This window comes from Leucoraja erinacea, chromosome 28, assembly GCF_028641065.1.
Source record: "Leucoraja erinacea ecotype New England chromosome 28, Leri_hhj_1, whole genome shotgun sequence".
NCBI lineage: Eukaryota > Metazoa > Chordata > Chondrichthyes > Rajiformes > Rajidae > Leucoraja > Leucoraja erinaceus.
Window position 1 is genome coordinate 8,240,712 of NC_073404.1, and position 26,801 is coordinate 8,267,512.

Consider the following 26,801-nt stretch of genomic DNA (forward strand, 5'->3'; position numbering starts at 1 on the left):
CCGTTTCCGCACTGTGTCTCTAAACTAAAAAAAAAAGAGGGAAATCCAACCTTGCCAATGGCAGTGAGGTGGTGGAATGGATAATCGATAGCAATATCAAGTCGCATGTGCTGAGCAACAACCTGCTCAGAGGTGCTCAGTTTGGATTCCACCAAAGTCACTCGGCTCCTGACCTCATTACAGCCTTGCTCCAGAGGTGAACTCCAGAGGTGAAGTGAGAGTAACTGACACAAAGGCAACATTTGACTGATTATGGCATCAAGGAGGCAAGGGAAAACCGACATCAGAGTCATACGTAATATAAAGGAAGATGGATGTGCTGGCTGGAGGTCAATCAGGTCAGCCACAGGACCTTTGCAGGAGTTTCTCAAGGTAGTGTACTTGGTGCAACTATCTTCATCAATCAGCTTCCTTCAATCAGAAGTAGGGATGTTTGTTGATCACTGTACGATGTTCAGCACCATTTGTGACGACTTAGATAATGAAGCCATCCACATCACTGAATTTCATTGTTCTGTTGTCGTACGTATGACAAATAAACACTTGATACTTGATCCAAATGCAGCACGATCAGACAATATTTAGGCCTAGGCTAATAAGGGGCAAGTAACATTTGTGCCACATTAGTGTGATGGGAGGGTGGACGGTGGTGAGGCAGATGGGAAGATTGAGACAAATGTAGTAGTTAAAGAGAGAAGTCTGATGGCTTAAGCTGGATTTATTTCAGAACAAGAGGCCTGACAGGTAAGGCAGATGAACTCAGAGCATTGATAGGCTGAGGAAGGGATGGAACTGGCAGCAAAATGGACCCGAGTACAAATGCTACAAGGGATAGCGGTTGAGGTGATAGAGGGGGAGTTGCATTTTTGATTAGGGAGAACATCATAGAAAGGATATTCCAGGGAGAATGACCAGTGCAGCCATATGGGTGGAAAGGAGCTAGAAGAGGAAATGTGTAGGGAGATCACATACAGGTGCAAGAACAATAGGCTGCAATAGTTTGGAATTCTAATCGGGAATGCCAGTGCTAAGGGACGGGATGGGGTGGAATTTGTTCAGTATGTTCAAGAACACTTTCTCAATCAATATGAAGATGGTCCTATTAAAGAAAGGAAAAACACAACTTTCTCTTGGGAATTAAGGCAGTTGACTGAAATGCTAGTGGGAGACCAGTGACCATAACTCTATTTTAAGTTCCATAACTTTAAAACAGAAGAGATGGAAGAAACTACAGATGTTGGAATATAGAGCAAATAACAAAAGGCTGGAGGAACTCAGGGCAGCACAGTGGCACAGCAGTAGAGTTGCTGTCTTATAGCGCCAGAGACCCAGGTACGATCCTGACTACGGGCGCTGTCTGTACGGAGTTTGTACGTTCTCCCCGTGACCTGCGTAGGTTTCTCCAAGATCTACGGTTTCTTCCCACATTCCAAAGACGTACAGGTTTGTAGGGTAATTAGCTTAACTATCTAAGCTAAACTCAGCAGTTCAGGCAACATCTGTGAAATCCCAACCAAGTATGCCTATTTGAAGTTCACCTCCTCTCTTTGATGGCAGTTCTGTGAGACCCTCTCTCACTGGTCTCCTATGTGGGTCCTGCTGCCCTCCTGCACCAGACTCGCTACTGCCCCTTTGTCTCCATTTCACCTCTTGCCTTTGTCACTTACTCCACCCATCTGCTATTCACCTCCTTCTTCACTTGTATCCACCTATCACTTGCTAGACTTTGCACTTCCTGCACCTCCCCTCTACTTTATCAGTCTAAAGATGGGTCCCAACCGTAACGTCGCCTATCCATTCCCTCCACAGAGTTCCTCCAGCCTTTTGATTTTTTTTTCTCATGGAAAAGAGGTCTGGTCCTAAACTGAGGCAAGGACACTTTTGGAGGCAGTTTGGGCGGAAGCTGTTTGCAGGTAAAGTTACGTCTGGTAAGTGGGAGGCTTTTAAACATTTGATCGTGAGTTCAGGGTCAGCATATTCATATTAGAAAGGCATGACTGGCTGGACATTGAGGCCCTGGACAAAAAAGATATAGGCAGCTGGGATCCAGGGAACCATTGAATACAGAGGGTGCAGACGCACATGTAAGAGAAATCAGGAGAGCAATGGGGGGGGACAGTAGATTGACAGATAAGTTAATATATTTTGATTCTCAAAATTTTATTTGTATATATTTGATGTAAACTTGTATATACTTACATATATTAAAGGGAAAAGAGAAGCAATCAAAGGAATAAGGACCCCGTAAAGATTAGCACAATCAACTATGTGTGTAGGCACAACAGATGAGGTATTTAAATTAATATTTCTCATATGTATATTCTAGTGGAGTGAGGTGGATGCTAGGGAACTTGGGGAAGAGAATAGTGAAGTCTTGAAGAGCGTGCGTGCATGTTACAGAACAGGAGGTGCTGGAAATCTTAAAACACATAAAAAGATCTCCTGGTAATACATGTGTTTCATAAAGAAATTGCAGGGATTGGCAGAGATATTTGTAACATTGATTTCTACAGGTGATCTTTTTGAAGAGGTGACAAAGATAGATATGGGCAGTACAGTAGATATTGTTGACATGGATTTTGGCACGGCCTTTGACAATGTACCACATGGTAAGCCGTTTTGGAAGGTTAGATTACAGGAAGTGCGAGCTAGAAAATTGACTTGAAGGTAGGAGGAGGGTGGTGGGATTAGGAGCACCATCAATATCTAGGGATTACCGTTGACCAGAAACTAGAGTAGCCATATCCACACCGTCTGCAAGAGCAGGTCAGATGCTAGGAATCCTGGTGTATAAATTGCCTCCTAACCAGCCAAAGCCAGCCTACCTTTCACAAGGGCATGATGGATGTGGGAAGAAATAATTGCTTTCCGTTTGGCATTTTCCCACCAAACCTGGCAGATCTCAAATATCAACCTAACTAGTTTTGCACTGATACAACAAATCACCACGGCACTCCGTACATTTAACAATAACATGTATCTAACACTTTTCAGTTCTTGCTCAAATAATACCTTCATATGCCAATTTGGCAAAGCAATCTGAACCACAAAGGCCCCCTGGAATGGTTCAACATACCTGTATCTTAGGGCAGCCCTGGGGTCATGGTATGTTCTCTACATACCTGGCCCTCCCCGTTGGATTGCAACCTTGTCGTGGTCGGGGAGCTTATCTGTCTCAGTGACCCCCTAGAGTGATGCCAGCAGGAGATTTGTCTCCTTTTGGGGTCTCCCATGCTGGACAGGTCGAAGGGTAGAGGTGAGACGAAGAGTGATCCACTGGACCTCCAGGTTGGAGTTTGAGCACAGGGCTAACAACCCTGTCTCGTAAAACAAATATGTTATGGAAACAGCAACTGAAGGAATCAACACTACTGGGCGTGATGGCAGGCACGAGTGGAGGACCTTCGTTGCTGCCCTACATGCCAGGAGGCATAATAGGCATTAAGTAAGTAAGTACATACCTGACTAAGGGAATGACGCAGGGAGAGGAATAAATAGATATTGCCCTGTGCCAGCAGTGGAAATCATGTACAGAAAAAAAACTGTGCTTGACCGTGACTGCTTTCTTCATAACCTAACATCCTGTCATTGTACCTCACCCAGGGTCACCTTTGCAGAAAGTCATGTGGCAGAGCTCCTCAAACACCCACTGCAACCACATCCCAACGTAAATTGCTATTTTCAGGAATAAACTCCAAAGACTATAACTTGATTTATTTTTGTTTAAAAAGATCATAGAATATTGTAAATTCTTAATATAGTGTTTTGCATGCCTGCAACTACGCCTGGTAGAAATGACAACAGGAAGCTATGGTTGCTACCGACTATCAGTACATTTCCCTCCACTTCGTATAAAAGCTTTGTTTGTCAGCCTGGTTTTTGAGCAGGTTTCTCCACAGTTGCCAGTCATCCGTTGGCAGGTCACTTGTGCCCGTGTGTGAGCCCTAACAATGAGTGCCAGTGGGGTCATTGGAACTCAGTAACAATCCTGCCTCAGCAACAATCACTGATCAGTCCACTAGAGCAAAGGCTCAAGATTATGTGCTGCTCTCGATCCAGAGGCTACTTGCAGCCAATCAATACAATCTTTAACTCTGTCATTCAGTGCAATAATAACTCAAAGCCATGAGAGAACTTCCTGTTGACTGTTTAAGGATCAGTGTGTGCTAAGACCACAGCCGGATGGGACATTTAGAATTCCTGTCACCTGCCCAAAAACAAGACAAAATGCAAACTCTGGCTCCTGTATTTAGCACTGCACAAAGTCTGCCAGAAAGTAATGAGCAAGCCTCACTGTCAGAACACTGAAGTCAGCTGCCAGGTGAACAAAGAAATGATCGCACATTTCTGAAATGTTTACCACATCCAATTATCGTTTTTAAAAGATGATCAATAATTACCAATGTCACACGAAGATAAGAAACAGAAGGACATTCAGCCCCTTGCGTCTGTTCTACAGTCAATGAGATCATACCTTATCTAATATCCCAGTGCAACTTTGTGCACTAATCCCATAACCCTTGATGTTCATATCTTTAAAAAAAAAACGATCAACCCTGTCAAGTAATGTAACCATACCAAAAACCTGCAAATCAAACAGATGTGAAGGGATCCCTCATCTTGCCATTTGAGAGGCAACTGTTTGAACACTACGGTTTAAAAACAATAACACGAGATAGCCAAGAAGAAAATGAATGCATTGTGCAAATATTTTGATTGAAAAGGGTAAGGAAATGGAAGTCAAAGCACATTTTAGTCATTGTTATCTATTATTCACTAGCCATATTACACCACTGGAGAGGCAGCTACAGATGACAAGACCACAGGGGTGAAATAGCAGTGAAAACGCAGACACCTGTCACAACTCCTGCAGCAACCATGTACCACATCCATGTACCGTACACACATACTGCACAAAATAACCTGTGCATATATTTGCCGACATGCAACATTTCAATCAAGTACTTTATGCATGCATTATAGTCTGGTTTAAATTAATTTAGTTAATTTGTACTGAAGACTAGGTTGCAAGAAGCCTGCAAAACGTTTGCAAAGAGCGCAAAAACTTTGAATAGCATGACTGAAGTTTGCAAAAGCACATTAACTCACAAGCCAGAAAAGCCAAGTGCCCCTCTCCCCGGATGCATTACCTTCCTGTGGCGGCCTTTAAAGACCACAGCGAAGGCTCCGTGTCCTATGAGATCTTTCCTGTTGTACTCGAAATCCCCCACTACCTCCATAGCCGGCACTGCCGAAGGGCTAAGAGGAAAAGAAGGAGGAGGAGAGAGAAGTGGTGACTGACGCTGCTGCTGGTGGCAGTGTTTGGTGCTCCCTCATGTAACAAGCGGCACGGCAAAGCCCGAGCGGCAGCAGCTGTGAAGGAGGAGCAGCGGCGGCCCTGCCACCATAATCCCATTCCACTGGCGCTCGACTGCTGCGCATACTTAGCGTTAATATATATATATAAATATATATATATGCGTGTGCTGTGTATGTGGGGATGTGCCTGTGGCAGGAAATCAGACCGACGTAGAGCAATCTCTTTTCTCGCTTTGGAGATCTGGCAGCATTTTTGTTTGTTTTAATGGTTTCTTTTGTTCGGCAAGCGGGAGGTTTCCTCCGATCGCTTGCTTGCTCGATCTGCCGCCGGCCCCCGCTGTCTGTCCGCCCGCCAGCGCCTCCCCTCGCTGCCCCGGCCGCCGACCAACCGACTGTGCGCCGCCGGCCACAGCGCCTTATATAGCGCCGCAGCACCCCCGCCCCGCGTCACTGTCTCCTTGCTCCCACCGCCAAAGAGTGCGCCCTTTCTACCCCCCTTCTAAAGCACTTAGAGGGCGGTTTCTGCCTCTTGCTGCCGGTCATGGTTTGAGTGAAGTGTCCCCGGACGCAGTTGGCCGGCGGCGGTCAGGGCGCCGAGGTTGGGAGAGCGGGCGAGGTAACGGTTTGTTTTCTCCTCCGCCGCCCCCCCCCCCCCCCCCCCCCCCCCCCCCTCTAACGCTACCTTCACACCATCCGTTCAAAACCGTATCGCTGCGCGGGTTTGTTTACATGGTGCACGCGGCGCGCTCCGTCCCGTGCTCACCCGCCGCCCGCGATGTAGTCCGCTCCTGATTCTCCTTCAGATGGAAAACCTACTAAGTCCTTTGACTCTGGCCGATCAGTTCACACGCCAGCTTCAGCGCGTCGCTGCATTCTGCAGTTGTGGAGAAACACAGGTCCCGGTGTGACTTAAGCCGAGTATCATTTTGTTTTGTTTAAAAAGAGGTGGCCTGTGTGTTACGTTCGCAGGCTCCGTGCGTCATCTCCGGTGCTTATGCAAGCGCGAGAGGTTTGATTGGCAGTCGCCAGAGGCCACTCAGCCCGCACCACTGGGATACTAGCCCCGTCTTGTGCAGAGCTCGGTCACAGAAACCAGTGTGAACCACTCAGCCCCACCGGGATATTACCCCCCCCCCCCCCCCCCCCCGGGCAGAACAAGGGCACAGCAACCAATGTGAACCATTCAGCCCCTCCACTGGGATACTACCCCTCCCGCAGAGCAAAGGCAAAGCAACCAATGTGAACCGCTCAGCCCCCCCACTGGGATACTAGATACTAGCCCCCCTCCCCTGCAGAGCAAGGGCACAGCAACCAGTGTGAACCACTCAAGGCCGTTATTCCAGGGGTGGAGCTTACAAAGTAATAATTTCTATTGCACAATTTCTTGTGCCCAAACACATGTCATTTAACTTGATACCACAACAACAACCGAATCCAACTCTTGAGTGAAGGAAGGTACGGCAGATGCTGGTTTATATCGAAGATAGACCCAAAATACTGGAGTGACGCAGCAGGACAGGCAGCATCTCTGGAGAGAAGATATGGGTGACGTTTCATGTCAAGACCCTTCTTCAGTCAGAGTCAGGGGAGAGGGAGACTAGAGATACGGAAGGGCAAGGTGTGAAAAGGACAGATTAAATTAGACGATGATCAAGGAAATGTAGAATGGTTCTTTGTTGGTTGAGGGGAAGGTGACAAGGCGGCATACAATCAGTAAAAATAATTAGGACAGTGAAAGAACTAGGGTGGGTAGGGTTGGAGAGAGAGGGAAAGCAAAGGTTACTTGAGGTTAGAGAAATCAATATTCATACTGATCAATGTTCATACTGTTGGGTTGTCAGCTTCCCAAGCGAAATATGAGATGCTGTTCCTCCAATTTGCATTTGGCCTCACTCTGACAATGGAGAAGGCCCAGGACAGAAAGTTCAGCATGGAATTGGGAGGGGGAGTTAAAGTGTTTAGCAACCGGAAGATCATATAGGCCTCCAATTCTTTTGCTATACTTTCCAGATTGAAAGCTTGCAATATTCTTAATGCACAAAATGAAATGTACAAATCACAGCCCAAACTGCCATTGTTTGTGATTCATTATAGCCGTTTATTTGCCATCATCAGCAACTTACATTCACAACAAATGCAATACCAGGCATCAAAATGACAATGCTTAGAACTATATTCTGCATCTTCCCCTTTATTCTATCTATTGTACTTGAGCTTGACATGATTGTATTTATGTATAGTATTGTCCAATTGATTGGAACTGTATGCAAAATAAAGCTTTTTCACTGTACCTCTGAGCACATCACAATAATAGGATAGATGACCGAAAGTTTGATCAGTCATACATTGTGGAAACAGGTCCTTCGGCCCAACTTACCACACCGACCAACATGTCCCATCTACACTTGTCCCACTTGCCTGTATTTGACCCATATCCCTCTAAACCAGGATCAAAGAGGTAAATTTTAAGGAGACACAGGCAGCCAAGGGAGAGAAATTTTGCAAAACATTGCCAAGCTCGAGGCCTTCAGAAGAGAATTGTTCATCGTGAAGCAATAACAGGGATATGAAAAATGAAATAGCGACAGGTGGCGCAGCAGTAGAGTTGCTGCCTTACAGTGAATGCAGCGCCGGAGAACCGGGTTCGATCCTGACTACGGGTGCTGTCTGTACGGAGTTTGTACGTTCTCCCCGTGACCTGCGTGGGTTTACTCCGAGATCTTCGGTTTCCTCCCACACTCCAAAAATGTACTGGCTTGGTAAATGTAAAAAGGAAAATTGTGTCTAGTGGGTATAGGATAGTGTTAATGTGCGGGGATCGCTGGTCGGCCTGGATCTGGTGGGCAGAAAGGGCCTGTTTCCGCACTGTATCTCTAAACTAAACTAAACAGGTGGCGGATATTCGTCTCTTTGACCTATTGTTTAATATAATGACTGATTTAGTATCCTATTATTTCTATATTCCCATCATACTCCTTCATGGCTTATAAGCCTTGAAACCTAGCTATGTTAAGCAACTTTGCATCCACAGCTTCCTGCACAATAGAACTCGATCTTTACCATCCTGAGTGAGGTAATGTCTACACAACACAGTACTAAATGTTAACCACATTTGGTTCTAGACCCAGGAAAGCCATTCTCCCTGCATTCAGTCTGCCTAATCCAAGAGAAACGCAAGGAACTGCAGAAGCTGGAATCTTGAGCAAAACACAGTGTTGGAGTAACTCAGTTGGCGAGGCAGCATCCGTAGATAGAATGGATGTGTGACGATTCGGGTCGGACCCTATCTTCAAACCTATTACCTCCACGGATGCTGCCTGACCTGCTAAATTACTCCAGCATTTTGTGTTTTGCACAATCTAAGAATCAGTCTGGTGAACCACAGCAAGTATATAATTTTTAGGGTAGAGACCAAAGCCACACATCCATATTTGGCCACGAAAATTTTGTTTTCTCGTGTACACAAAACTCTTACCTTCTTGAATGCTTGTTTCTCCTGCAAATTTGCTTGGATGATGCAGGTTATCGAGATTCCTTTGCAATCCTATTTCTCAATCCATCACAATTTAAATAACATTGTCTTTTAATGTTTTTACATTTATCCAGTTTCATGGCTACCTCTTTTGGTGCTGTGAGGTGCAGATCATCAAGCCCCGAGCATAAGCTCGCCAGCACTAACACCAATTTCCTTTAATTTGTCTTTTACTCCTAAAATATTTCTGGCTGCAGGCCAGAACTGATGGATCTCAAAGAGTTGCAGAGCTGGAGGCAGTGAGAGGTAGGGACATTTCCTTTGATGAATATCCATATAGGAGAGGTCAAGTGGTTTAACATTTTTACTATCTCCCTGTGTGCCTTATGTAAAATTGGCATGTGTTGCAATTATAACAAATTGTGGAGGCTTTGCAAAAGGTGCCGAAGAGGTTTAACACAATTGTGCCTGGATTAGGAGGTATTAGCTACAAGTTTCCATAGGCCCTTGGGCCCAACATGCCCACCCCGGTCAACATGTCCCAGCTACACTAGTCTCACCTGCCCACGTTTAGTCCATATCCCTCCAAACCTGTCCTATCCATGTACTAGGTTGAAACAAACTTGATTGCATCTCTGGAACGTCAAAGGTTGAGGTAAGACCTGGTAGAAGAATATAACATTACCAGAGGCATAGATACAGTAGACAGTTAGAACCTTTACCCCCCCAAAGTGGAAATGTCAAAGAATAAAGGGCAAAGGTTTAAATTGAGAGGGGCAATGTTTTTAAAAGATGTTCAGAGCAGGTTTTTTTAACATAGAGCTGGGTGCCTGGAACACGTTGCCAAGGGTGGTAGTGGAGGCGGATACGATAATGATATTTAAGAGTCTTTTAGATCAGCACATGGATATGCAGGGAACAGAGGGATATGGAACATGTGGAGGAAGAGATTAGTTTATCTTAGTATCAGGTTTGGCACAGACCTTGTGGGCCGAACGGCCTGTTCCTGCACTTTAGTGATCTATGATAAAAGCTGCATATAAACACAATTTATTGTTTAAGCTTGAAATAAATTATGAGAATTATGAGCACTTATGCAAGTCCCTTTTGAAAGTTACAAATGAATTTTCTCCACTATCCTCTCAGGCAGTGCATCCCTCATCCGAATAAACACGTCATGATACTTGCTCAAACCAGCATATTTTTTAAAGAAGGGCAACCCCATGTCTTCATTTATCCAGTCTTTCACAATGAACCTAGAGGATATCTTGAGTTCACCCTTACCCTTTCAACAAGCTTCTCAAGTGATACGGAGTAATTAAGTTCATTTGTAGGAATATAAGAATGCTTGGAGATGGCACACAGGGCTTGTGTTGTGTTAACAGCAGTGAATCCTAACATAACATTACAGATCAGAACTCAATTTACCTCAAGGAGAAACAAGGAACTGCAGATGTTGGGTAACAAAAAAAAAAGCACTAACTTTTGGAGTAACTCAGCGGGTCAGGTATCTCTGCAGAACGTGAATAGGTGGGGAGAAGTCTGAGCGAGGGTCCTGACATAAAACAGCGCCTATCCATGTTCTCCAGAGATGGGTGTTGCCTGACGTGCTGAGTTACTCCAGCAATGTGTCTCAATTTAATTCAAGCTACATAAAAAAAATAGTGGCGTATTTTCTGTAAATATAAACTGTTGATGCTTTGTACTGTTCACACCCGGTTGACATAACAATTTTATTAAGTCAACAGCAGCTTTTAAAATCAAAAGACAAGATGGGTGGAAATCTTTTTAGTCTGTGGCAGCTTTGAAGAATTCCATTCTACATCTGTACCATTACTAATCTGTATTTAAAGAAGCACCAATGGAGCAGTTAGAAAGTGTGAGACAGCTGATATATTCCACCATGAGACCATCGGCCACATCAAATTATTCCACTGGTTGTAAACTATTTTAGACGAGCTTTAGTCTGCTGACCTGTGCCAAATATTCCCTAACTCCACGTCAGATGTAGCTCACTCGCCTGTGAGTCAGAAGGTGTTTCCACCCAAAGGTTTCCGATCAGAGAAGCACCAGATTGAATTGTCAGAGCGTCCATTCATCAATTGACAGCATGGAAACAGGCCATTCGGCCCGCCGGGTACATGCCGACCCATCCACACTAGTTCTGTGTTATCCCACTTTCGCATCCACTCTCTACACATCAGGGGTAATTTACAGAGGCACATGAATCAATAAATCTGCACATCTTTTGGATGTGGGAGGAAAATGGAGCACCAGGAGGAAACCCACGCAATCATGGGAAGAACGTGCAAACTCCATATAGACAGGGCCTGAGATCAGGATTGAGCACAGGGCTCTGGCGTTGTGAGGCCACGGTTGTACTAACTGTGCCGAGGTGCCACTGCACTGTCAGAAGTGCCTTCTTTCAGAAGGGATGCTCTCATAGGTGGTGGCAAAAGATTCCAAGCATTATTTTCAAAGACCACATTCTGGTGCTGATATGACTCCCGCAATCAATGTAAGTAAAATAGACTATTTGAGCTTGATCACAAAACTGTTTGTGGAATTCTGGTGTACGCACGTTGCCTGCAATGCCTCCGGAGTAATGAACATATGAATTAGGAGCAGGAGTAGGCCACTCAGCCCATCAAGCATGCTTTGCCATTCAGTGCAATCATGATTGCAACTTTGTATTCTTGCCATGCACTGGGAACCTTTCACCCCTTCTTTTCAGAAATCTCTCAACCCCTACCTTAAAAATACTTACACTCTGCTTCTACCACCATTGCAGCAAGATGTTCCCTAAGACTCAGATCCTTCAAAGAAAATATTTTTCATTAAGAGTATTAAGAGCAAAAATGGGCACCTGCTCCTTCAAATCTGCTCTGCCATTCATCAGACCGAGTACATATTCCTTTCAACACAGGGCACTGTTTCTAACCTAGTGTATGTTGGCTCACAATGCAATCCAATTTCCCCATTGATTTTCAAACAACTTATTCTCCCGACATTCTCATCAATCCTTCCTCTGGCCCACCAGATTATATCACTCACTAATATGCCTGGGGCAATTTGTAGTGGTCAATTAACTTATCAACACATGCGTCTTTGGGAAACTGGGAGAATGTGTAAATATGTGGCACAGTGATGCAGCTGGTAGTGCCGCTGCCTCATCGTGCCAGAGAGACTCAGATGCTGTCTGTGTGGAATTTACAGGTTTTCCTTATGGGATTCTTCCAACATCCCAAAGACGTGTGAATTTGTAGGTTAATTGGCCTCTGTAAATTGCCCTTAGTGTGCAGGGAGTAGATGAGAAAGTGAGATAACATAGAACTAGGTGAATAGGTGATCAATGGTTGATATGGACTTGGTGGGCCGAAGGGCCTGTTTCAATCCTGTACCTCTAAACTAAACTAAATACATATATACACACAGGAAGGCAGAATTGAACCTGGATTGGGGAAGTTGTGAGGCAGCAGCTCCACCTGCTGCATTGCTGTGCTATCCCATAAACCTTGATTTGCTTCCTATCCAGAAGTCTATCTGTCTCCAATGTAAATAAACACAACTGAGCTTCCACAAGTCTCTGCTCTGTAGAAATCCAAAAATTCACCACTATTAAGTAAAGAAATCTCTCCTCATCCCAGTCCGAAATAGTTTTGAAGATGGGGCGGTCCTGAAACGTTGCCTGTCCTTTCCCTCCATAGATGCTGCCTGTCCCACTTAGTTCCTCCTGCACTTTTGTGTTTTACCTGAAATAATCCACTTCTTATTCTGAAAAGATGACTCCTGCCTCAGGCAGGGCAAGCGCCTCTTAGTCTCCTGCCAATTTAACCTTTCCTCAGACCTCACTATACCTATTCCAGCATCAGTCCAGTGAACTTTCTCTCAATTGCTTTCAATGTATTTACATACTTCCTTAAATGAGAACAGCACTGTACATAACACACCCGACATGCTTCACCAAAGTCCCAAATAACTGAAGCATAACCTCCCTGTTTTTATATTCAATTCCCTTCACAATAAACGGTAACATTTTGTTAGCTTTCCTAATTACATGCTGAATCTACAGTCCTGTGCTGGGACCCACAGATTGCTCTGCACCTCAGAACTCTGCAATCTTATCTCACCTTTTAGAGATCATGCTGCTTTCTGCCAAAAATGGACAAGTTCACATTTTCTCACATTATGCTCCACTCGCCAGACCTTTTCTCACTCACTTAACCTACCCATACCCTGATGTGCTGTTCATAACCTATTTTCTTTGTCATCATCAAATTTAGCACTAACGCCTTCGGTACTTTCACCCAAGTCATTTATATCCCCGTGCTACACCACTCATTCATCTTGCCTATTTACTGTTTCCAGTGTGCCAGCCAATTTTCCATTCACTCCTGTATGTTGACTGCTCTGCTGCAGCACAATAGGTTTAGGTTTATTATTGTCACATGTGCCGAGGTACATGCCGAGCTATCCCAAACCAATCAGATTTTAAAAAAAGACACAAAGTGCTGGAGTAACTCAGCATCTGTATTCATGCCTTCTATATTCTGTTGTGCTGAAGCAAAGCAAGAATTTCATTGTCCTATCTGGGACACATGACAATAAACTCTCTTGAATCGTGTCAGGCAGCATCTGGGCCATTCTTTGGAAAGTGAACCCAAATGTCACACACGTGACTAGATGGCATCACATAAAGTAAGACATTAAAACATTCTTGTAAGAGATTAATCTTATTCATTGCAATTTTCGTACCTACAGAACTATAATGCTAAATGTATGATTCTAGCTTTTTTTTTTAAATTCAGTTTTTAAGATAAAACTGAGTTGTGAAAAAAAATGCTTCCATGTGAAGTCACACATGTGACCAGTCAAATTTGACCACTGACCCGAAACAAACATTGTCAGCATAACATAAAAATTTCACTTGATAAGCTTAAAAAAAAAAACATGAATCATATATACAGTACAAAACAATATACCTGTAATGCTTTCAAAATTAGAAGAGATGTATTCCACAATTTTTTATATTTTTTGGTCACACATGTGACTAAGAATGGGCCATCTCTGGAGAACAGTTTTGGGACAGATAGGTGACGTTTTGGGACTGTTCTTCTAACTTCAGATTCCTCCTCCCGCCCTCCCTATAATCAGTCTGAAGAATGGTACTGTCCCGACCCAAAACATCACCTATCCATGTTCTCCATGGACGTTAGCTGATCCGCCGAGTTACTCTGGCACTTTCATTGTAAACCAGTATCTGCAGTTCTTTATTTCTTCAGATATACCAAACATAGATACGATCAGTTCAAGCTCATGTACAATAGATAAGAGCAAAGGGGAAGATACAGAGCGGAGAATATAGTTCTCAGTATTGCAATGCATCAGTTCCATAGTCAAAGTCCAATATCCAAAAGGGTGTTGAGGTAAATCAGAAGGTACCCTAGCTGATTGAAGAACTATATGGAATGACTATACATCATAAAGTATGTCAACAGGTATAAAACACTTTTGGAAATTCCACAAAGGATGAAACATGCTGTAAGAATGCAATGTCTTACAAAGTAAATCATATGTCCAAAATATAAGGATCCCAGTGTATTTTATCATTACTACTGATTTAACAACCATTGATAGTGGTCACAGCCTTGTGTGGCCAGTGAAAGAATGAAGTGGTGGTAAATCAAATGGAGATGCAGATGTTGGTTTAAAAAAACAACAAGTAGCTTTTCTGCAGGTCATGGATAGGCGATATTTCAGGCTGGGGCCCTTCTTCAGACTGTAAGGAGGAAATAAGGCAGAATGACAAGGATCATCATGGGTGCCAGTTTCTTACACACAGCCCAATATAGACCAAGGTTCTAAATTTATACATGCAGTAACTACATTTCAATGCCATGATCATGAATAATGAATTCATAGCAGGACTACCGTGGAAGTGTTTTTTCACTGTGATATTGATAGGATGTGTGCAGGGTTCCAACAGTCTTTGTGGTTTTCACAATGTGGGTTAATCTAACTGGTCAAGGAATTAATCACATTCCTGTCCTTGTTGATTCATCCAAACCCCAGGACCATCCTTTCAATTTAGAAACATTATCTACAATTAAGCATTTCCATTCAACTGGGAATGAACGTTCAAACTTTCCCCACTGTGAGAAAGAACGAAAGATAACAAAATTAATTGATGGGAGTCATAGTGTGGAAACAGGCTCTTTGTCCCAACTTGCCCACACCGACCAACATGTCCCATCTACACTAGTATCTACATCTACATTATTAATATTTTCCAGTAAAGTCTAGAATTCCCTCACAAATCTCTCTACCTTTCGTCTTCAAGATGTTCCTTAAATCCTCCCTCCTTGATTTGAAGTGTGAAAACGCAAACCTCCAGATTCAGGGAGTTTCTTCCCAGCTGTTATCAGGCAACTGAACCATCTTACTGCAACTAGAGAGCAGTCCTCATTTACCTCATTGGTGACCCTCGGACGATCTTTGATCGTATTTTACTGGCTTTATCTTGCACTAAACGTTATTCCCTTTATCATGTATCTACACTGTGAATGGCTTGATAGTAATTATGTTCAAGAAGGAACTGCAGATGCTGGAAAATCGAAGATAGACAACATTTCTGGAGAAACTCAGCGGGTGCAGCAGCATCTATGGAGCAAAGGAAATAGGCAACGTTTTGGGCCAAAACCCTTCTTCAGACTGATGCAGGGTGGGGGGCGGGGGGCGGGAAGAAGAAAGAAAGAGGAGGAGCCAGAGGGCTGAGGGAGAGCTGAGAAGGGGAGAAGGATAGTAATTATGTATTGTCTTTCCGCTGACTGGTTAGCACGCATCAAAAGCTTTTTACTGTCCACATGACAACAAAACTAAACTGAATTAATCTTTTGGTCACCTGAACTAAAAGCTCCTTTCGTGCCTTAGTTAAATGTTGTTTAATATCTCTCCTGTAAAACAACTTGGGACATAGATCCATTAACCGAGAAGATATGCAGAAGCAGTTGTTCTTGTTAGTGACATAAAAATGAAGGCAAAGGTGAGTGCCATTGTACCATTTAATCAAAGTAAACACTAAGATACATCATCAAGATATGACCTCGCAAACTTCTGCCTTTATCTCTTTTCACTCCATGATCTACAGTTATCCTCCAAAATACTTTACAGACAGCACTTTAAAATGAAAAATGTGAAATTCAGAGCTAGTTTAAAGCAGGAAAAGACAAATGAAACTCTTGTCATTCCTTGTGCAGCCTGTATAATACTGGGATCCCCAAACATAAGAAATCATTTCCTTATTTTCATTTCTTGCTCTTCTTTCTTCGTTTGGAGCGTATCCTTCCTGTGGAATTGGTTCAACCCAAGCTTAGAACGTCTCGTGATCAGTCTCTTTTAACTTTATCGTTGGCACCACATCAAATGTGTATGTCTCAGAAACAATGAATCATACTGCATGCTAACATGCCTTTTAGCCCAAGTCAACCGTCAAGCATCGATCTACGATCTGCCAATTTTCTTAACATCTAACCCTCACCACCAGCCATCCTCTTGCTTCCCATTTACACTCAGGATAATTCACAGTAACCAATAAACATACCACCCAAAACATCTTTGAGCTGTGGGAGGAATTCCATACCGTCTCCATACTGAGAGCACTCAAGGTCAGGATCCAAATCGGATCATCTGAGCCGAGGCTTCTTCAACTGCGCCAGCCCATTGTGACCAGTCAAAACAACACCTCCTCATTGCCTGGACATAACTAGGTGAACATTGGCAGCAGTGAGGTAGAAACAACTCCAGCATGATATCCATAACTTAACACAACAGACACATTCAAGTGTTGTCCTTCTGTCATTTAGTGTTAGTTTTTAGTTTTAGAGATACAGCGAGGAAATAGGGCCTACGGTCTACCAAGTCTGTGCTGACCAGTGCTCCCCGCACACTGACACTACCCTATAGACACTAGGGACAATTTACAATTAGTCTACAAACCTGTACGTCTCTGGAGTGTAGGGGGAAATGTGAGATCCCGGAAAAAACCTATGTAGGTCACAGGGAGAACATATATACTCAGTACAGACAGCAACCGAATTCCGGATCGAACCCGGGTCTCTGGCACTGTAAGGCAGCAACTCTACCACTGTGCCACCCTTTGAATTTGAATTCAGCCTGAACTTACACCAGGACATGCACAGGCGATCTTCTCATGACTGTTCTGTTGAAACGCATTTGTGGTTAGATGATATTATGTAGGGCGGGCAGAGAGGTTGGTGAGATGCAACAGAGAAATTTGTCGTGAGTCACCGCAGTTAAATCCGTGCAGCTTCAGCTTGCCTTGGGCCTCAGGCCTACAATGGCATGGACACTGTTTTGAAATATCGTCATTTATTGATTTGCTGAGTATGTATCTAATTGCCCACTTCTTACATTTCTATCTGTAATGAAATTTCCATGGAGTTACATTGTAGAGAAGTTCTCACTTCAAGTGTATGGACACTGACCTGATGCCGGGGATAAAGCAGTGAATTGAATTTGAATTGAAAGATACAGCATGGAGACAGGCCATTCAGCCCGCCGAATCCATCCCAACCATCGATCACACAAGTTCTGTTATCCCACTTCTCTTTCACTCCCTACACACTAGGGGCAACTTACAGAGGCCAATTAACTACCATTCCACAAAGGACGTGGGAGGAAACCGGGGCACCCGAAGGAAACCCACGCAGTCACAGAGAGTTACTAGAGCTGTGAGGGAGCAGTTCTACCAGTTGTGCCACAGTGCCGACAGTGCGTGGATGAAATTGTGCAATGACAGGTCTCCTCCTCCCTGTCTCCACAAAGATGTTAGCAAAACACCTGCAGTCTCACGTGATTAAGAATGGACTTTGGTTTATTCAGTCACTGCGCATTCCGTTACCCAAATCCTTCATTGAAGAATGCCACAAGTCACGGTCTGCCCGAGTAGAAATACAGGCAAAAGTCAAAATGGTGGACCTGTGAAACACCATCACCACCGCCAGCTGTAAAACACAAGACGCACAGTCAAATTCAGTCTCGACTTTCTTTTCATGATTACATTATGGATTGACAAACTTAAAATGATCCAAAACCTGGGTGCCTCTTGCCTGTCTATCCAAAATACAGACAATTGAACTACAATGTCTCAAACCTATCCATTGCAACGTATCTTTTCTTTCAACTACTGAAGAAATAATCCAACATATTGGCAATCAGTAGTAGAGAATGTTAAACTATTCTGTGCTGCAGTTTAAGAAGCGCAGGACAAATTTTGATTGTTTCCTCCAGAGCAGGGGTTGGCAACCTTGATCTGCATAGGGGCCACATCTATCACGTGGATCCCGCCCTGGATGGCAGGCATCAAATCATGTGTTCACAGAAGGCGGACAAAAATGCTGGAGAAACTCAGAGGGTGAGGCAGCCTCATGTCTCACCTGCTGAATTTCTCCAGCATTTTTGTCTACCTTCGATTTTTCCAGCCTCTGCCGTTCTTTCTTAAACGTGAAGGTGCGCGGCCGTGCCTGCGGCATTGCGCAGGATGTGTTACAGCCAGAGCTCGGCACTCGGCCGCACTTGGCGGGCCGGATGATTACAGGGAAAAAAATCCGCCTGCGGGCCTGATGATTTCAGGTTAGGGGCCGCATTCGGCCCGGGGGCCGTAGGTTGCCGACCCCTGCTCTAGAGCACTAGTGGCTGAGGAGAGACCTGATAAAAATATATAAAATTATGAGTACTGTAGATAGGGTGGACAGTCAGAACCTTTCCCCCCCAGGGTGGAAATGTCAAAGACTAGAGGGCATAGCTTTAAGGTGAGAGGGGCAAAGTTTAAAGGATATTTGCAGGGCAACTTGTATTTTTTACACAGAGGGTGCTGGGTGCCTGGAATACGCTGCTTGAGGTGGCGGTGGAGATATGGTAGTGGCATTTCAGAGACTTTTAGATAGACATGTGGATATGCAGGAAATGAAGGGATATGGATGACGTGCAGGCAGAGGAGATTAATTTAACTAGGCATCATGTTTGGCATGGACATTGTGGACTGAAGAGCTTGTTCCTGGTCCTATGTTTCATTGGAAATGTAATACTTTGCAATGACTTTTTATCTTTGTTCACTTCTCCTAAATCCTTATCCATCATCTTCCCATTATCCCTGTTTTCCCTCATCTTTTTGCTGCAATAGTTTCACTGCAACTTTTAACTCCGAGGTACATCCACCCCAGTTCCAAAATGGTCGGTACTTAGTCTTCAAAAATGACGGTTAGCTTAGCACGAATTTACAATAAACTTCCATACCCTGATTTTGGTTTAACTTTCACTCAATTCATCAGTTTTTTTTTCTGGTCCATGTGTTTGCTGTTTGCTTTGAAAGCTGAGCTACAGTCACTCTTTAAAATTTCAACTTTACCCTGTGGAATCCAAGGATGTGATTCTATACACATTACAATTATGCAAAGTGAATAGCAGCTGCATTCTAAAGAGACAATAGTGTCTGCTTACTGTGGGAGCTTACATAGAAAAAGTGGATTTTTCTGTAGAAAGTTTTTCTCTGCTTGTCAATTTCCAGAGTAACTTTTAAATAGTTCCCTCATTCCCAATCAAAATCATGTAACCAATTTGCACCGTGTAAGACCGATGCTGTTCCTTAATTCATCAATAGTGTTATATCTAATTATCATTATGGAAATACGTGTCAAAGCAGAACTACTTGTAGTTAAAGGAAACATTCTGAGAAGTTCAGATAAGTTTAGTTGACAATCCAATTTTCTAATTTGTACAAACTGTTCATTGGATAATTTGGTTCCCTATCCCCCACTTACATTCTCAACACTTTGTCTTTTCCACCACTCGCCACCCTTTGCCCATCAGGACTCCAATCAACAGCGTAAACCTGAAAGCACAAGTCAAACATGTTTATTCTCCGAATGATTCACAGGCCGTCCCTGGGTAAAGGAACAGGTTTTGTATGACTAAGGTCCACGAGTCAATTTTGTCTGCATGTCATAAAATACACAATGATCACTCTATGATCACCACCCCTCACAGTATTGCAATGAATGGCTTCAAAAGTACATAAGACGGAAACGGTTACCTAAAAAGGAACGGTTACTAAAAGCGGAAACTAATTCTGCCATTTGTAGGAACAGTTGTACAAAGAACTTTAAATATTATTATGGGAGCTCAACCACATGTAGAGGTGTCAGTGAATTGGAAGTTTGTAACCAAGGGCTGCCTGTATTGTGGGCGGTCACAATGGTTATGTGGCTGACACTGCATTTGCCAGCTGGCTAGTTACAAGATTTCTAATCAGACTGAGGGTTTACTGATCTATAATTGTGCTTTAAAACTATACCCAATAAGTAGATGGAATAGTAAACAAATGACAGGTCAGAACCAACTGCTCTGAACCATTCAGAATTTTTAACCCTTAAGGTTCTTCAGTACCGAAAGATTTTCCAGGAAAAGACTCAAAGTGCTGTAGTAACTCAGCCGGTGCGGCAGCATCTCTGGAGAATATGAATAGGTGACGTTTCGGGATGGGGCCCTTCTCCAGACTTCTCCCGATCTGAAATGTCACCTATCCATATCCTGCAGAGATACTGCCCGACCTGCTGAGATGCTCTAGCACTTAGCGTCTTTTTATATATATAAACCAACATCTGCAGTTCCTTTCATCTTGAGATATTTGAGGATTCTTTTAACTTGTATTTAGCTAGTTTTATAATTCTAGTTTAATGGGTAATTGCATCTCCTGCCGAGTGATTGTTGAAGGTACCTTACCTCATCTGCATGACCAGGCAGGTCCACAGACAGCTTCTGTGCCTTCACATCCCACACTTTCAACGTGCTGTCACTGCTTCCGCTTGCCAGCAACCGACTGTCAGCCGACCACGCTATCTGGTAGACAGCCGACACGTGACCTCGAAGGGACGCCAGGTATCTGGAAACAAGCAGGGGGCTGCATCATTTGTGCATCCTTTCTAAACGAAATAGAAAGATACTGGGCCTGTGTAAAACAACAGTTACCCATTTCAAACCACCAGTACTGGCAAATAAACCAACAACAACAAATTAAAATGTTTGTTAAAAAGTCAACAACAAATTGCATTTTGTATGGCATCTTGCATACAGCAAAGGACAGCACGGTGGCACAGCAGTGGAGTTGCTTCCTTACAGCACCAGAGACCCAGGTTCTAATCAGATTATGGGTGCTGTCTGTATGGGTGCTGTCCGCATGACCGAGTGGGTTTTCCCCGGCTGCTCAGGTTTCCTCCAAGATTCCGAAGATGTGCAGGTTTGTAGGTTAATTAGCTTCCTTAAAGAGTGTAAATTTTCAATAGTGTGTAGGATAGTGGTAATGTATAGGGACCGCTGGTCGGAATGGATCCGGTGGGCTGAAGGGCTTGTAAATAAAGAGTTCTCAAGGGTGTATATTGGAGGAAATGATAGGATCTCAGAGTGCTGTAGGAATACCTGAAGTGTGGATACATTCCCTTTGTTCTTTCCCTATATTCACTGGGTGGCACAGTGGAACAGCTGGTGGACCTGCTGCTTCAAAGCGCCAGAGACCTCAGGTACTGTCTGCATCGAGTTTGGTTGTTCCTCTGGGAGCTAGGTTTACTTCCACATCCCAAAGACATGCGGGTTTGTAGGTTAATTGGCCTCTAAATTGCTCCTGGTGTGTAAGGAATCGATCAAAAAGTGGGATAATATAAAACTAGTGTGAATGGGTGATTGGTGGTTGACATGGCCTCTGCGGGCCGCAGGGCCTTTTCCCATCATCTACCTCTAAACTAAACTAAAGTTACATCCCTAATTTCACCAGAGTAGCCCCATTACCCAGGAGAAATGTATATTTTCCCTTTCCATCACACTGCTCTCTCCAAGCAATTTGCAATTCTGAGACTCCAGGCAGTTAGCACTGGACTGCAAAGATCCTATAGATAGGCCACTCCTGCTAAATGCAATGGGCTGATGTGTAGTACGCAACGGAACAGAACGTGGGCCTTTTCTTCACCATTTTAGTAACCGGACCCGACCCTACCCGCAGTGTAATCAACGTTGCAGGGGAACAGTTTGTGTTAATAAATTAAAATTCTGAAAATGAGAAGATTTTTCCCAAATAACTTTTATTTTTACGAGGATGTTTCCGTAACCGGCTTCCGTCTCCGCACTATTATCCTATGGGATCTTTGGTGCGGAGACGGAAGCCGGTCACGGAAATGGGGCCTATAATTACCCATGGAGCTGCCCATGACCTACTATGTCTTTTTCGTCGAGTGGACTATCTTGCTTGCTATAGGATCTTTGCTGGACTGAGAACACAAAAGTTCACATCGCTCCATGGCTTCCATGGAGAAAGATCACCTCAGTAATCTGGGTTGTTCATCACCAGAGATGATTTGCTAATCTAAAGCTTCCAATCTTCCTTCAATCTCAGTTTATTTTTCAACCATTGAGACATCAAGAACAACGCGTTTACACCAAGCCGTCCACAGCCCATGTACTTTACAGGCAATTAAATATTCTTCAAATGTACTTGCTGTTGTAAGACAGGAACAGGAACGGTCAATTTGCACACAGTTTGATTACACAAAAAGGCATGTGATAATGGATAGAACATTTATTTTGCTGGTTGAGGAATTTAATATTAGCTAAGCCATGCCATCAGCTATCTGCTGTGTATTTCCATTAAAATATATATATTATCTGAAGAATAAGTATTTTATTGTTCTTCTTACTAGCAACATAACCCCTGGTTAAAATGAGATTGAACTAATCTTAGTATTAGGACATTTTCCATGTTCCTCTTGCTCAGGACATGAGGTGGTGACACAAGTGACTGCAGATGCTGGTATCTGTACTGGAGGTACTCGGTGGGTCAGGCAGCAGCAGTGAAGGAAATGAAGAGGTGACATTTTGGGTTGAGACCCTCAGAGATGAGGTACTTTGTTACCGTCACAGAACAGGCCGCTCTCATCTGGCAATTGAATCAGTCTCTGCAGATCGGCATTGTGACCACTCCCTGTGGTGTCAATGCGACAACTTATATTTGATCACATGCTGTTAATAGATGGGCTTTTCATATCTGATCCCAACCCCAATCATGTGTCAGCACGGCTGAGCAAGTTGCACTCTCTTCTGAGACAAAGCCTCTCCCTATAGTTCAGGCGCTGAAGTCCTGGCAACATCCATGTAAGTCTTCTCTGCATTCTTTCCATCTTAATGACACCCTTCCTACTTCATTTTGAACAGAAGCTCCACAAGCCCTCCCAGGTGCGTTATTCCTAAGAAAATATCAGGGTAACTCGCCATGCTGCGCTGGCAATTATTTATCCCTCAAACATACTTGCCAAAAATATATATATTTTTATTATAATGTATTTTGAAATATCATGAAATTCATTGAGGAAGGTATAATATAGATGCAAGTTCCTTTTTTATAAATTGTTTTAAGAAACTTGTCACCAGCAAAACATGCAAGTTCAACGCTATCCTCATTCGAAGAAACCTTGTCCCCACACGCAGCCCACAGTTGATTCCAGCCCCTCTTAAATGCCCTCTAAAAATGATGGTGCAAGCCACTGACTTACAACAAACCAGCACACCTCATTAATTGCACCGAGCCAGGAAGCCACCAGCTTCTGCAGGTTGACTGCGTAAAGATACTTAGCCAGCGACACTCAAATCCCGTCACGTGACTGGACAAAAGCTTCAAAGGTCCTTACTTGCCAGTCTTGCCGTCCCACAGTTTCACCGACTTGTCGAACGATGCGCTGGCAATGAGCCTGGTGTCGGGGGAGAAGCAAACTTCGTTTATTAGAGCTTGGTGGCCCGTCATTCGGGCCAAGGGCTTCTTGTCCTCTGCCGGCTTCCAGAGGAAAAGTGTGAAGTCATCGGAGCCTGAAACCAGCCGTTCCTGCCCCTGCCCCTGAAAGAAAAGAAATGGCAGCTCGTTAGGATCCCATAAATCAATATCAAAAAGCTGATTCCAATTGGGACCCAACAATCCTACTCTAGCCATAAGGTCTTATCTTCCTCATTTGCTTCCCACCATACAACTCAATTATCCATTGAGGAAAGAAAATAACATGATATGTCTGAGGTAACTCACTCACTTTACAAACCTCTTGATCAATTGGAACTCAACCCCTGTACATTACATTGCCCCATTGGAATGGATGCGGAAGGGGAAGAGGTTTGAGAACATTTCCTCTGTCCACTTGGTAACCTCTATCAGAGCGTGGAGTACTGCAGGTAGTGCTGCTGCCTCACAGCTCCAGTGACTTGAGTTTGATTCTGACCCCGGGTGCAATCTCGAGAAGACCATGTGAATTTCTCCCGGGTGCTCCTGTTTCTTCCCATATCCCACAGATGTGCCGGTTGATAGATTAACCGGCCTCTGTAAATTGTTCAAATTGGATGGAGTTCTTTGGCATGTGAGAGAGAATAGGTTGCAGGGAAATCAATGGGGAACAGGACTGAAAGGATTGCTCTGAGAGGCAACATGGACCCCCTTGTATGTGTTAAGGGAATATAAAAATAACTCGCGTAAGAAAGGTCTCTTTTGGGAGATTTATGTGGGGTAAGCAAATGATGCGGCCTTGTAGTTGTGCCTGAGTTATGCACGCCTTGATGCTCAGGAGGTTGTCCCGAGATAGAATGCCGCCATTCATTCACATCTTGCCCATGCCTTTGGAAGGTGTTGTGGACCTATTACCAATGTGTGGTGCCTAATGAGGGCTCTGAAGCATACAGGACAGCTGGCACCACTGGTGCCCTCTCCGCCAATGAACTTTACACTAGTTTTCCTCAGATGCCAAAAGCATTGTCAATGCGCTGAAGCCAATGATGATCACAACCTTTAGGGAAGGGCAGCCATGAAATGCTTTCTTCCTGATGTGGAATCCGCGAGAGCCAGAGACGTGCTTCCTTCTATTCTTTCATCAAAGCCACTGATGGATATGATGAAACGTTGAGGCCTTTGTACAGGACCCTGGGGTTGATCACATGAGATTTCCAGTATTTCTGTCCGCTGCCACAAATCTAATTATCAATCCATGGCTTCATGTTCCCTCTAATTCTGTCCAGCTTCATCTTTTAACTAATAACCGAGTGTGAACAACTCAAATGAAACTTAAATGTCACACCACCTACAGCAGGGCTCAGAAATCAATTGCTTTGAACTTTTATTCTGCTGTACTCTTACCCTTGTTTGCTCGTATCTTTGTAAAGCTTTGTGCTTCAGTTCTTCCACTGCAAAATAAACCAAGAAGAGGAAATAAGAGGCAGCTCCAGTGGTTTTATCTTTATCAACACATCTTTGACTGCTTGACAGCTACTTACTGAGCAACACTGCCACTCTTCAATGTAATTTGCAAGCATTTAAATGTGTTAACATGCAGGGAAGCAGCCTCCCTCCCACCTGCATTGTTTTCTAGCTCACTGCGTGACCTGACTACGAAGAACTATATTTAGAACATCTTGTTAGTTGGGGGAAGGGGACAGACTTCCGCCTCTGGCTACTTTTTACACAAGATCAGTGCTGGCTCAAGAACAACTTATTTGTATATATCTCCGAATGTCATAAAACATCAAGGTACTTCAAGGAACAACTAAAAATAAAACTTGCTAAGAAAATCACTTTAGGTCAAAACACAGGAAAAAGGGAACAGGTCAAATAGCCTTTGAATCTAGAAACAAAGAACTGCAGATGCTGGTTTATACCAAAGTAGACACAGTGCTGGAGTAACTCAGCAGGTCAGGCAGCATCTCTAGATTATAATAGTCACGTATCTGAAGAAGGGTCCCGACCTGTAACGTCAGGTATCCATGTTCTCCAGAGATCCTGCCTGCCTGCTGAGTTACTCCAACACTTTGAGTCTGGCCCTTGAATCTACTCCACCATTTAATAACGTCAGGACTGCTTCTCTACTTCTTATGCTCTTGTATCAAATCCCTGTATCCCAGGTTCTCTTAGTGTGGAAGAAAACTTAATATCCTTCCTTATTCAATTTTGATTGGAATTGAACAAGGTAACGAAAGGGTGTTTTGGATCTGACAATTGGCAGCTCTCGCTTGACCAGGTGCGGAAGAAGTTCGTGGGAATCGGCAAAGTAAGATTAGACGTATTGCCTCCTGTGCAGGAATGTGTTGAAGGTTGGATAGTAAATGTAAACATAAAATAATAGAGCAGATAACAAAGCTTGTTTACTCTTCTGTGAGGAGTTACAGTAGATCACTCACGCCCCCCCACCACTAGTAGCGTAGATACGTTGCAGTAAATGGGAGGCTTATGATTGGCTTGGAGAGGGGATGGAGGCGTGGGCCACCTGAAAGGTGAGATAGCATAATGTCAAGATGCCCTTGTAATGTGTTTGACTTGTATTAACCGTCTGTTGTTGAATCAGATTAACATAAGCGAAAAGTATGTTATGACGAATGAAATAATTGGTACCCATGTAGTAGAAAGTATATTTTCATATAGTTGTATCGAACAAAAAACAAAAATTGTTTTATGCGCAGTATAACTGTCGGCTAATTCTGCTGTAAAGCCAGAGAACCGGTGGGCCGTTTCCTCCCCCATCTCTCCATGATATCATGCAATAATGTTTCTTGAAACAAACCTGCAAAGACTGTAACTTTTCATTTTTCCATTTATTTCCCTCTAAATTATTTTTTTCCACACTTAGTGTCCAAAAATGTATTAATCTCAGCCTCATGTGTATTTAACAAAAATAAGCATCTGCTACTCTCCGGGGTAGAGAACTCGAAAAATTCACAACCTCTTGACTGAAGCAATTTCTTCTCGTCTCGATGTGGTGTAGTCAATCACTAACCCTGAGACAATGACAAGTTGTGGACTTCCCAGTGGGAACAGAAGCTTGATCAAAGAGGCTGTTTTTCTAGAGAATGATAAAGGAAAGGGAAAATGGAAGGGGCTCTGGCAGCTGAAGGGAGAGCTGCCCTTGACAGAGTGACAAAAAGTTGG

The 26,801-nt window shown here is 43.7% G+C and overlaps 2 protein-coding genes across 8 annotated transcripts in view; both read right to left on the minus strand.

The window, feature by feature from the left end:
* Positions 1-6,307, minus strand: part of ulk2 (unc-51 like autophagy activating kinase 2) — a 92,916-nt gene extending 86,609 nt beyond the window's left edge. For 2 of the 7 annotated variants that reach the window (XM_055657641.1, XM_055657640.1), the window contains exon 1: positions 5,151-5,739. In XM_055657641.1, the coding sequence (XP_055513616.1) occupies positions 5,151-5,240 (90 nt within the window). In that variant the 5' untranslated portion in view covers positions 5,241-5,739. Of the gene's footprint in view, positions 1-5,109; positions 5,740-6,001 lie in introns of those variants that run through there. The other 5 variants (XM_055657639.1, XM_055657636.1, XM_055657637.1 and 2 more) reach the window with 5 other exon arrangements.
* Positions 6,308-15,840: 9,533 nt separating this feature from the next.
* Positions 15,841-26,801, minus strand: part of nle1 (notchless homolog 1 (Drosophila)) — a 34,723-nt gene continuing 23,762 nt past the window's right edge. Inside the window, exons 9-13 of the mRNA XM_055657644.1 lie at positions 25,020-25,066; positions 23,539-23,741; positions 20,591-20,750; positions 19,630-19,700; positions 15,841-17,814 (exon numbers count right to left, since the gene is read on the minus strand). Of these exons, the coding sequence (XP_055513619.1) occupies positions 17,802-17,814; positions 19,630-19,700; positions 20,591-20,750; positions 23,539-23,741; positions 25,020-25,066 (494 nt within the window). The 3' untranslated portion in view covers positions 15,841-17,801. The remainder of the gene's footprint in view (positions 17,815-19,629; positions 19,701-20,590; positions 20,751-23,538; positions 23,742-25,019; positions 25,067-26,801) is intronic.